This window comes from Colias philodice, chromosome 26, assembly GCF_061535455.1.
Source record: "Colias philodice isolate Cphi_HAF_F1 chromosome 26, ilColPhil1 Martin Lab GWU primary, whole genome shotgun sequence".
Classification (NCBI taxonomy): domain Eukaryota; kingdom Metazoa; phylum Arthropoda; class Insecta; order Lepidoptera; family Pieridae; genus Colias; species Colias philodice.
Window position 1 is genome coordinate 679,233 of NC_143111.1, and position 13,097 is coordinate 692,329.

The 13,097-nt window shown below is 35.2% G+C and overlaps 1 protein-coding gene across 1 annotated transcript in view; it reads left to right on the plus strand.

The window, feature by feature from the left end:
* The first annotated feature begins 1,809 nt into the window (after nt 1-1,809).
* Tmem131 (Transmembrane protein 131) overlaps nt 1,810-13,097 on the plus strand; it is a 50,698-nt gene continuing 39,410 nt past the window's right edge. The window contains exons 1-4 of the mRNA XM_089711124.1: nt 1,810-2,026; nt 2,996-3,044; nt 3,650-3,693; nt 5,506-5,727. Of these exons, the coding sequence (XP_089567250.1) occupies nt 1,964-2,026; nt 2,996-3,044; nt 3,650-3,693; nt 5,506-5,727 (378 nt within the window). The 5' untranslated portion in view covers nt 1,810-1,963. The remainder of the gene's footprint in view (nt 2,027-2,995; nt 3,045-3,649; nt 3,694-5,505; nt 5,728-13,097) is intronic.

Consider the following 13,097-nt stretch of genomic DNA (forward strand, 5'->3'; position numbering starts at 1 on the left):
CATATGTTATGGACAGTAGAAAGTTAACAAGTAGGTAAATAATCTAATGTAATGGAAGTTAATACAATTAATTAAAAAAAAAAATAAAAGAAAAACAAAGTACATTATTTTGCGGTTTGCAGCACGCGTGTTCGTGATAGTGTGTGTGTGTTTACGTGTGTGTGTGTGTGTGTTCACGTGTGTGTGTGTGAGTGAGTGTGTGTTTGTGTGTGTGTGTCATTGCTTGTGAGTGAAGGCATATTGTTATAGTGTGTGTCAGCTCAGTGGTCCTTTAAGTAATTGTTCGGTTTCTTCAAAAGACAGCGTATGTAACCATTTCTTTATGACCTTCTTGCATGTGTAGTTCGATAGAAGTGTTATGTTACAATGTTTGTTGACACTATTGTATATCCGAGGAAACAAAAATTTTGGACATCGTTTAGCTAAAAGGGAGGATGCACGAGGACATGGCAGTGAGAATGTACGCCTTGAGGTGAGTTTTTTAAAGTCCTTTCTTATTTTTAAGGTTCTGTGAGTAGTTAACTGTGGAAAATGGCCAACATAGTTTGATCAGACCGTTAAATCGTCAATGTTTCACGATTTGGTCATCCACATTTGGCTACACTAACTTAAATAACAATAAACAAGTTCTTAAAATATTCTGAATTTTAATAATATTTTATGGACTCGTATAGAATCAACAGATCGTATAAAATATAGAGTCCATAAAATATTATTAAAATTCAGAATATTTTAAGAACTTGTTTATTGTTATTTAAGTTAGTGCCGCGGCAGCAGCCGGCGAATGCCAGAAGCGAATGGTTTTTGAAATAGAAAACAAACTCAAACATTTATTTATTCAATGAGACTTCTTCGAGAAGCACTTTTGAAACGTCAATACAGATTCCCAATCCCTTCCCCATATGTATTACTTTACTCTTTGCCCTTAACTTCCCAATCCAAACTTCACTGCGAGTTGGTTTCCCCGTTTTCCAATTACAGCACTAGAGCGCATTATGCGGCATAATGCTTAACGTTGAATGTTCCAACTACAGCAACGCTTCGCACAATCGAGCACTAGAAAAAGTAATGCGCGTGAATTGATGCGTGCAATCGATTTATCGTTAGTAATTATTAATTGTTGGAAAAAAATTTAAAGCTTTCGTTTCATTGTAGTTTTTTCGAAATAATGAAAGTTAATTCAAATTGTGTTAAAAAAATAAATATAAGTATGGATGAAGGTACAAACATTGAAAAAAATGTTAATGAAATAATCAAAATCCAAATTACTTAAAATAACCGTAAATATTTTTCAACCAATTATTATGTACTTATACCACTTTATTTACACATTAATTTGGTTATTGCTAACTCTATGAATATTTTTTTTTTTTCAACACTGAACTTAGCGCAACCTGCTGGTGCGTTTCATGTTCCAAAGCAAAATAAGCATCAGCATAATTCGGCATTGTGCGGCACTGAGTCGCATTATGCTTTGTAATTGGAAAACGGGGTCTGTCTACGACTGCGAGCTTCACTGCCACAAAATTAATGTAATTTAATGTCAATGTTGACAAATGACAGATGACAATTTAGGTGCATTTACGATGAAATAAGATTTAAATAATAAGAAAATATAGCATATTCTTTTTCAATAAGCATTAAAAGTCCCATATAAATTAACAAAAGAAATACATATGTGCTTTTATGAAAAAATATAACATATCCGAAAAAGATTATCATTTAAACTCTCCCTGTAATGTCAAAAAGCATTTATGTATACTGTTACATCATATAATCATACATTTCGACTTGTCTATAGCTGTGACTATTTGAATGAAGTATTGACTACCTCTATTGAGTTTTCGTCTCAAATTCTTCTATGAACATTGAACGCACATCTTGTGATTGTAATGAGATAAATGTTGCACTGTGCTCTAATGAACTAATGTTATGTTGAAATGATAATAATTAGTGTTTAAGTATGATTTTAAGCGACAAAATGTATCGGAAAATTTTGTGGTGTTACGTATTTTTATTGACATCGCTGGATATTAGACATGCGCAAAACAGTACGTCAAATAGTAATGCAACATCACGCATCTCTTCCACGGAAGTGATATTACTCCGTAACATCACACATTACCCGATCGATTTTTAATGAAATGATGACCGAGTAATGTTTAAGGTGATATACGTGAAGTATTACAGATCATATTGAAAAATAGCAATAATAACTGCAATACTTATTAGTTATTACATATCGTAAAATTACAATTTAAGTAAATACAGTGTAAACTCTATATAACGACACTCCATTTAACGTCAAACTCCGTATAACGTCAAGATTTCTCGACTTTGGTTGGTTTATATTGTTGTCTAGATACAATAATACACTCCATATAGCATCACGCTCACTCTAATTAACGACCACAATAAGACATTACAACTAGGAACTAGGACTAGGAAGTACTGACTAAGTTGCCGAAATCAATGAAAATGTAGTTGTTTACATTCTTTTTTACTGACATACCGAAGATTCTCAGAAATGCAGTCGTAGAAAAATAAAGAAAAAATTCTGCATGCCGAAGAAGATGGACGATCTGCCAAAAAAATGAAGAAACCTCAATATGAAGACCTTGATCAAGCGATGATAACATGGTTTCATAGGCAATGTCAAAAAAATATTCCTGTCTCTGGACCAATCATGCAATTTTCCCTTTCTCTCCATTTAACGACCACTCTCTATAACGTCGAAAAATGCACGGTCCCTTAAGTGACGTTATATAGAGTTTACACTGTATTTAAAAAATGTAGTTGATTTTCCTTCATACTTGGCCACGTACTTTATGTTGTTTGTTAATAATTGTAATGAAAGCAAGCAAATGTACAACAAAATAAAAAAAAGTGAGTGATGCGAGTGATGTTTGTAACTGATGCGTAATGCGTGATGTTGCATTACGTGTCAAAGTGATATTACTTTTGTACTATTACACGCATTACCTACCCATGTCTACTGGATATATCCCTAAACTCAAAGCTGACGGCACAGGGAAAGAGCCATGGTAAAATCGATTTCACTTGATAAATAATGTCTATATTCCCAAGACCCAATCCCATCTCTCATTGAATTTGCTGAAATTTTTATTATTATCTACAAGGGAAATGATGTGTTAAAATTGCTAGGAGAACTTCGAAAGTAATCGAATGGGAAATGGTGTTATTTTTGACTGGGGCCTGATTATTTTTCTTTTTACCCTACAAAATTGTAACATAAAATTATCAGCGTTGATGATAGAAATGAGTCGTTTTGGCGGTAAAGATGCAACAAGGCGGATGCATTGTGCACCGCGCATGCCGCGCGCAGCCGCTTGACTTGCGTACAAGAGCGACGTACAATTATTGAATAACTTTGTAATAATATGTCGTAGATGTTATCATTTTCGCGTGTTATCATCCCAGTAATATACTTAATGATATTTACTAAATTCCTAAAAATGATGTTTTTGAAAGCTTAGGTACTATCAGAATTACTTTTTTATTCTTAATTTGGGTAGTATTGTTCACTGAACAATAGGTAAATGGGAATTGATTTTACTCCATTCAGTATCAATGGGCTTGTGTGTAAGAGGTTGATCATTGAACTTATCTCATTTAATATTTGTCACAGGTACATCAGTTCAGGATTCTCTCACAGACGGCATTGCATTTCAAGTGAGTAAAACATAATTATAATATAATGAAAAAAGGTGTGTTCCATTATATTTTATAAATGTACATAAAATTATTTTAATTAAATTTTAACATTACATGTAACAACATATTTGAGAATGGTTTATAATCTTTCAGTTGATTTTCATCTAAAATATGGACCAACACTTGTTGGGTGTAACATTGAATCAAGAAACTACTTTGCATACATTCAATCTAAATGTTATAAAAAATAAAAATAAGTAATCATTTAATTAATTATAAATAATCATACAAAATTGTATACAAACAAAAATTAAAAGTGATAAGATCTTCATTATCTATAATCTAAATGAGTAATCATTTCATGTATAATTAAAGCTAAGATCCTAAAAGAATAATTTTCACTGAATAACATACATTTATTTCATCTCTAATTGCTATTATAAAACCTACACTCAAAATATAAAAGTATATTTTACATTTTATTTAGAAAAATCTCAGTAAGGTCATATGATTGCCATCTTAACATTTTATCTTTAAAAAATGAAGCCTGGTAACCTTTGTGATATGCGGAGGTGTCCAACCAAGTGATTTATTGTCTTGAACAGGAAAACCAGTAACCACTGATCATTGTTCTTATTCTAAGACTAGCTGCGCTTCGCGGATTCACCCGCCTGGCTCCGCTCCTAGCGGTCTTAGCGTAATATAGCCTATAGCCTTCCTCGATAAATGGGCTATCTAACACAATAAAATCTTTATTTGAATTCATACATAAGTTTGTCATATTGGATTGGGGTTCAGGTCCCCTTAATACAGGTTATACCTAGTAAGGGGGCCTGAACCCCAATCCAATATGACAAACTTATGTATGAATTCAAATAAAGATTTTATTTATTTATTTAACACTGAAATAATTTTTCAAATCGGACCAGTAGTTCCTGAGATTAGCGCATTCAAACAAAAATACTCTTCAGCTTTATAATATTAAGTATAGATAAGAAACATACAAAAGAGGCAGTAATTCTATCAAATGTATCCTATGACTGCCTGACTAGCAAAATCATTGCAATTTGTTCTTGATTTGTCAGTATTATATTGTTACTTAACAACTAACTAACTTAACTTTTTTTACTTGTTAACTACCTTGCTATTGCAAGATACATTTCTACCAATTATTTTAAAAATAACTTCTTTGATACATATCTGTAGGGAGAATAAAAGTATCAAGATGGATATTGCATAGGATCCTTTAAAAATATGTATATGGAGGACTGAGGTGGTGTGGTAGTGTATTTTGTTATACATTTACAATTCATATTAGAAGATTTTGATCTCAAACTCTATTTACATTTTTCTTTGAATGATAAACAACATTTCAGCAATGGAATTTTATATTTACATTTTTCAATTGTATCTTCGCTCATTTATCACTACTGTTTTAAAATATACCTTAGTTTTGAATTAAATCCATAATATCACAATATCATAGGTCTAATCTACACTCATTTTTTTTCACACTGTTTTAATGGTAGGCAAACTTACACATTTATTCATTCAACTAAAGTTATGATAGAAGCTTTTTTTAAAACATCAAACATTATAATATTTACCACAATTTTGGAAAGCATTAACTTAAGAAAAGAGCTAGCAAACTTGGTAGTTACTCTTTTTATGTTAAATGCAAATGAATTTTTATGGCAGACCAAGTAAAGGGGCGGATGGGCCACCTCATGTTAAGTGGTTACCACTGCCCAGTGCCTGTAAACATAACTTGCAAAAAATACACCATTATGGCACCAGCAACACAGTTCCTTTCATGCTACCAATTCACAGGAATGGGGGGCAGAGTCAATCTCAGTGGAGAGCAACAAGAGCGCCGGCGAGAGCGTCGAGGGCGTGGCCCTCTGGCCGCCGGCGCTCCGGTTCGGGCGCTCCGCCCTCGCCGAGCCGCACACTCGTCTAGTCACATTGACCAATATGGCCAATACTACGCTACATTTGGCTTCCGTGGCGGGCACTACGCCAGACTTCCATGCTTCCTTTTTTGACTCTAAGGTACGTTTCTTGACAGGATGATGAAATGATGAAAATATATAGATCATAGGCTCAATAGTATTCAGTTTTGTTTGTTAAGTTATGTAGGTATGTTAAAATGTTAATAAAAAACATTCTTTGTATTTATAAAAGAATATCAAAAATGTATAATTTTATTTCAATTGAGTATATTGTATTCCAATTGTTACGGCTTAAATTTTCGCCCTACCCTCGTAAATGTGTTAAAAATGTATAATTTTGTTAAGATACTCTACATACTATAGTCTCGTATATTTTTTATTTTGGCTATTGTAAATTATAGTTTTTTGGTCACTGAGAATCGGCTAATAACATAATAATATTATGTATACCTATGTCGTGAAACTGGCAACAATAGATAATTTAAAGTTGGCGACACTGATTTTAAAACTATATTCCATAAGTGACATTAGAAATACTGTGCCTCAGGCCCGAGTTTATTGTTTAAATTAGCGAGTTAGCTATAAAATACATTGTTTTCTAAATGCACGGAAAATTAGTCACACATTCTAACCACCAGTAAATTATCTCGTCAAAATTGCTCGACAAAATGTTAAGTACGATAAAAAAATTCAATGTTATCAAATCGCACATATTTTGCCCTTTCATATGAAATACACAACGGAATCCAGTTCGGCAGTTAAGTAGGTCAATGCATGAGATGACGATATTTAATGACATTTTTTATAAGTTTGTAAACCGGAAAGTTCAAGGAGGGCTACGCTTGTTCTGTGTGGAATAAAGATTGTCGTATTCGCACATTGTTATTATAATTGCATACTTTGAATTTTATGCGCATACAGATACAGGGGAAAATAGTATCGTGGGAATTCATTAAAACGTTATGACTATTCTTTTACTTTTACTTTTGTTCGAATCCAAAAACAATCTTGCGTGAATGCATAATGATGTTATACAGAATACAGAAAGGTTGTATGCCAAAGGTAAAGAAAATATCAAATTCATAAAAATAAGTATGAAAAACTAAAACTAAAACTAAAATTCAAATGGTACCCCATTTGAATTTATTATAAAAATAGCAGCATATAACCTCTCACAAAGAGTTCAATCAATCAATTGTTGATATTAGGAATTCTTTACATTTGAGGGTCGCCCGTCCTACCATATAATTTCTCCTTTGAAATCAATATAACAAATGGTTCCTGTGTAAACATGTGCGTCACTAATGTATGTAATAACACAATTGCTTTGAATTATGAAATAACCGTAAATGGGTTATAGATTTCATATAATAACGTAATATGTATTACTTATACTGTTAGTTATTATAATTTAATTCATTAAATTTCTGTATTGGAATATTTTGCATAAAACTGGCTTATAAGAACGGTCAGGGATAATGAGAAAAAGTTAATTAATTTTTTTCATTTGAATGAAGTCGTGACCTAATTTACGAATGCATGTTGCATTTATTCTATACGATTGTACGGACTATGGTTCGTACACCTGGGATGCTGCTGCTACTAATAAAACTAAGCTGCTAAATAATATGATTTTATTGCTATGCTGTAATGAGTTACATACGTACGCGGCTCGCGACGTTTTAATGTAAACTAACGCTAATGAATATGAATATGAAAATGCTGTGATATACAAAAATGATGATTTTGCACTCTGTGCGGTTGCACCGTACATGCTCCCGGGCAACAAGAGTGATGGAAATGAAAGCTATGATAGATATGACGATGAGCTAACCTATTACAAGGTGAAAACAATATTCTTAAAAGCTATTAACAAATGATGCCCGACAATCATCAGATATCGATCTTAAGGCTACACTTTTCTAAAATAGGGAATTGTCTTTTATTGATTCACTGAATGACGCACACACACATTGCTCTGCTTTTTTGTTTCACACACATTTTGCTCTGCTTTTTGTTTCACGCACATTACACTCACACACTTTTCACTAAAACTAACACATGGGTCACTGATGGCACGCTGCGCGCTGGTACGCGGCAGGCGCTCGCGCCGCGGAGGGCGCTCGCCGCCGCCGGCCGCCACGCACACCATAGGCCTGCTGCTGCTGCTATCCCCTGAATGCGCTTCCCGAGAGCTAGCAGGGAGTCGTTGTAGCTTTTTTGCCAGCTCCAAATTTGATGGGTACCGGTGTTTATAAAATGCTGAATCGGTTGGATTTCGGATACACCTCCGGCTCAATATTTATCTTATAAGTGTGTTGCTTATGTGAATTAATCATGAATATTTAGCTTTAATCTCAGACAATGTATTCGCAATAATATATCTGACACCATTGATAAGGCCTGGTCGCGTGCGCCTCGTTGAATCGAAATGCTGATTCAGTAACATGCGGTCATGGAACTCCAATTGTTTACAACCGTGCCTTATTTGTATAGTACGATGTTACAATGAATATTACTTTTTAAAGTTTCATAAAGCTGATGATATCCAGATGATTGATATAATTAATTATTAATAAATTTTGAAGTTTGGTTGCTTATTGGCGTAGTTAATTAATTTCTATCCATCTTCAACAGCTATGTTAATTTATTGAAGAATATAAAATGTTTGTCGACGTTTAATCTTGTTATATTGAAGTTGTTACTGTATAATATTACGTTTGTAGCTGACGTGAGCATTAAAATAAATAATGTTTATTTGAACGCTAGATAATAAGTTTATATGAAATGATTTAATTGGAATGCGCTTTTTTCGGGGTGCTTGCTGGTGCTAAGCTGCTGGTATGATTCTGTAGCTTTTGCTGATTTGTTTCTTCTGTGTTAACAGGAAGAATGGACAATTTAATAACCGGTCGCTTGATAATACCCGTCTTAGTTTTTACGCTTACGACTCTGACGTAGCCGTCTGATCCAGGATGTAATTCAATCACACGACCCAACGCCCATTTTCCTGGAGGTAGAAGAGCGTCGTGTATAATCACTATGTCGTTCAACTTGATGTTAGGCTTTGATGTTTTCCACTTGCTTCTGGCTGATAATGACGTTAAATATTCAGCTCGCCACCGTTTCCAAATATCACTAAATATTTTTTGCGTCAATTGCCACCTCGTTCTCTCATCTCTCTCAGTTTCTATGATTGTTAAAATTGGACCGCTCGCTAAAAAGTGGGAAGGTGTGAGATATGCTAAGTCATCAGGGTCTTCAGATAGAGGAGATAGGGGTCTCGAATTTAGACAAGCTTCGTTTTAATAAACCTTCTTCGTCTAGAAATGGATTAAGACATAATAACTTGCTCTTTGAATCTACTCTACTTAAGCTATTTAAATCATTTATTTCTTCACTAAATTCTAAATATTGTATAGCTTTTATAATTTTTAATTGTGAATTTTGCAACTCTTGTATAGTTAAATAATTTTGTTTTGTTACGGACGAGGATATTCGCAATATCCATGCTAGTACTCGTGACGCATATGTAAAACTGCTGTATTTGTCAATAAAATCGCTAATAAAGTTCGCTGAAATATTATTATTCTTTGTAACTACGTTTGATAACATTTTCTTTGCTTCTAATTTAGTATCATACGTTAATTGTTGCTGATGTTTAATATCACTGAGTAGCCAGGTGGGCCCTTTCCACCATAGGTCATGCTTTTCTAAAAGCGCGATGCTCATGCCACGGCTAGCACAATCTGCGGGATTATCGCTAGATTTAACATAACGCCAAGTCTGTGGTGGTAAAGTTGTTGTTATTTTAATCACTCGGTTTGCGACGAAAGGTTTCCAGCGGCTGGGCTCGCCATATAGCCATCCAAGTACAGCTGTTGAGTCACACCACGCAAACATTTGTACATCGCGATCGCTTAAACTTTGCTTGACCTTTATCATAAGTTTCGAGAGCAAAAGTGCACCGCTTAACTCTAGTCTCGGTAATGATACTTCGGTCTTTGACGAAGGGCTAGTTTTGCTGACGGGGACAAGTTTCGTTTTGGCGGCTAAAAGTGATATGTGCGTTTGATCTTTACGCACTATCCGTGCATATACTACGCATGCATATGCCTTCAACGACGCATCGCAAAAACCGTGTAATTCGATGCGGTCGTCTCTCCCGCTGCAAATCCATCTCGGGATTTCGATATTTCCAATGTTCTCTATGTCTGCTCTTAATTTTTGCCATTCAAGGTTAATTTTGTCCGGTATGACGTCATCCCAATTTAAATTAGTTAACCATACGCTTTGAAATAATAGTTTTAGTTGAACTACTGCTGGTGCCAACCAACCAAGAGGATCGAATATCTTTGATATTTCTCCTAGTAGTTCTCGTTTCGTAGGCTGTAAATCGGATTGCGGAGATAGTTTGCACATAAACTTAAAATTGTCATCTCGTGCATTCCAACTAAGACCGAGTGCTTTCGTTGATTCCTGATGCTTAAAATTGTACGTATCGCTTGCTAGGTTTTCTGCTTTATCAACGTCTTCTAATAATGATGACTCATTCGCTGACCATTTGCGGAGATTAAATCCTCCCGATTTGAGTAAATCGATGAGATCTCTTTGTAATTGCTTCGCTGATATGATGTCAAATGCACCGCTAAGAAGATCATCCATGTAAAATTGTTCTTCTAACACCCTCGCTGCTATCGGGTAACGGTTGCATTCGTCCTTGGCTAACTGCTTGAGCGTCATCATTGCTAAAAAGGGCGCTGCTTTTGTACCATACGTAACAGTGGACAAAGTATATTCTCTGAGTGGTTGATTCGGATTTTCGCGCCAAACTATTTGCTGATAACGTTGATCTTGCTTTGAAATTAAAATCTGTCGAAACATTTTTTCGATATCTGCTATAAATGCGTAAGGATATTGTCTCCAATTTAAAATTAATAATAAGATATCCTGCTGTAAATTCGGACCTCTATACATGACGTCATTAAGGCTTACACCCGTCGATGTTTTTTCGGATGCATTAAACACAACTCGTAATGACGTAGTACTCGAATCGGCTCGATGTACACCGTGGTGCGGCATGTAGTAGGCAGGTTTCATGTTACGCGCTATTGTTAAGTGCATGTGACCCAATTCTTTGTATTCGTTTATGAATGATTTATATTTATTGAATAAATTGTCGTCTTTTTGTAGCTTACGTTCTAATTGATAAAATTGAGCGCATGCTTTTGTTTTTGATAATCCTAGCTTTTCATCTGCGTCTGGATGTAAAGGGAGACGAACAACGTATTTTCCATCTGACTGACGAGTTGTTGTTGATTGATATTGCTGAATACATTGATAATCCTCTTGTGATATATCTATGTTTTCGTTAATGTCTTCGATTGACCAAAATTTTTGAAGGCTATCCACGTCGACCATGACAACGTTACATTGGTATGACTTTACGTTGCCGCATAAAATCCACCCAAGGCGTGTTTGCTGCGCTACAGGAATAGATTCGCTTTGCTTAATAATTCCCTCCATGATAATCGATGAATAGACATCTGCACCTAACAATAAGTCGACTGGTCGGCGTCGATAAAACTCTGGATCGGCTAGCTGTATGTCGTTAATAAATGACCACGCTGGTTTGCTGAATGATTTGTTTGGTAGATTGTTCACCGCATGATTCATTATAAAAACTCCTGTATTTAATGAATAATCGCTGTATTGAGAAAATATTTGTATGTTCATAAAGCCTTTACACGTGTTCTCTTTCGCGCCTAAACCTAAAATCACTCCCTTACAATGCTGACGCGGCAGACCGAGTCTCTGAGCTGCATTTTCGGTTATAAGGGAAGTCTGTGATCCTTGATCTATGAGAGCACGCATGATTAATGATGAACCATCTGCAGCTTGAACTGAAACTTGAGCTGTTGCTAATAAAATTTCCTGTGTATCATCCAGGGACACGTGAGAGCTATTTTTCAGTTGATTTTCGGGGCTTGCTGTGCTAGCTGTATTTTGGGATGTCCGCTGTGCGAACGCTTCATGAACCAAAGTATGATGGTTCTCATTGCATACTCGGCATCTTTTAGTGGAAAAACACTTATTACCATTATGATTATACAGGCAGTTTTGACATAGCTGTAACCTCGTAATTGTTTGTAATTGCAGTTTAGGTTGAGATTCGGCGAATTTATTGCAATATATTATTCCATGATTATTGTTGCATATTGGACAATTTTGCGTTGTGTAATTGATACCTTTTCCGTTTTGCGATGAATTATTATAGTTGCTAGCGAATGATTTAAATAAATGCGATTTCTGGAATACTTTAGGATATGCTGCTGGTGTTGGTTTTTGAGGGTGCTGGAATGTTTTAGGTGGCTCTTGCTTGCGCTTAGATGATTCTAATGCAGTAAATTTCATCTCGAGGAAACTTAGAAATTCTTGTAGTGTTGGTAGTTCTCTAGGATTTTTCAATGACTCGATGTAATCGTTATGAGTGTCGGTATCTAATTTCAGCGCTAATATATGAACGATCATCGGGTCCCACGTGCTTGTATCAACACCAAGGTTTTTGATGGCATTCAGGCATTCCTTTGTCGCGTCGTGCATGTTTTTAATTTGTGTGAGCGATTGCTGCTGCATGTTGGGTAGGCCTAAAATAATATTAATATGAGATGTAAAAATAAGCTTTTTATTCTCGTACCTGTGATTTAATATTTCCCAACAGGAAGTATAATTTTGTGAGCTTATAGGTAAATGCTGTATGAGGCGTTCTGCCTCGCCTTTGATCTTACTTTTCAGATACTGCATTTTTTGGGAATTTGATAAGGAAGGATTAAGATGAACAGCTTCGTTGAATAGATTTTTAAAAGATACCCAATGCTGATAGTTTCCATTGAAAATCGGAATGTCAACCTTTGGTGTTATATTTTCTCTGTGAGAGACTGACCAGAGCTTTGTGTTTATCGCTTCTTTGAGGTTATTGAAAATGCTTTCGTGTCGAGTGAAAACATTCTCATACTCAACGTCTTCCCCGTCCAAAATGCTGTCGATTTCCCAATGAAGGGAGTCAATGACGCTCCATCGGGAATTTAACTGTTGAAGGGCATCCTCGAATTTCCACTTAGTGCATATTTTTTCAACATCAATACTTGTTACAGTTCTTGTAAAAGCCTTAAAGTTAATTGCTTGTTTATGGAATAATTCATCAAGTTTGCTCGATGTACCTTGCGATTTAAATGATGGCTGAGGATTTAAATCCTGTTGCTGCTTGCTTGTTCCCGGCTGAGACAATAAGCCAGGTGTTGCAGGTGTTATAGGGCTTTCCTTGCTTTCCGCTGGCAAGTGCCGCATAATGTAAGAACGCGTTTCATAATAAAAATCGGCCGTTCGCTTATAAATGTTATTGCTAAAATATTCATGCGATTTATCGTCATATTCACATATTTTTATATGATTGCATTGAAATTCTTGCCA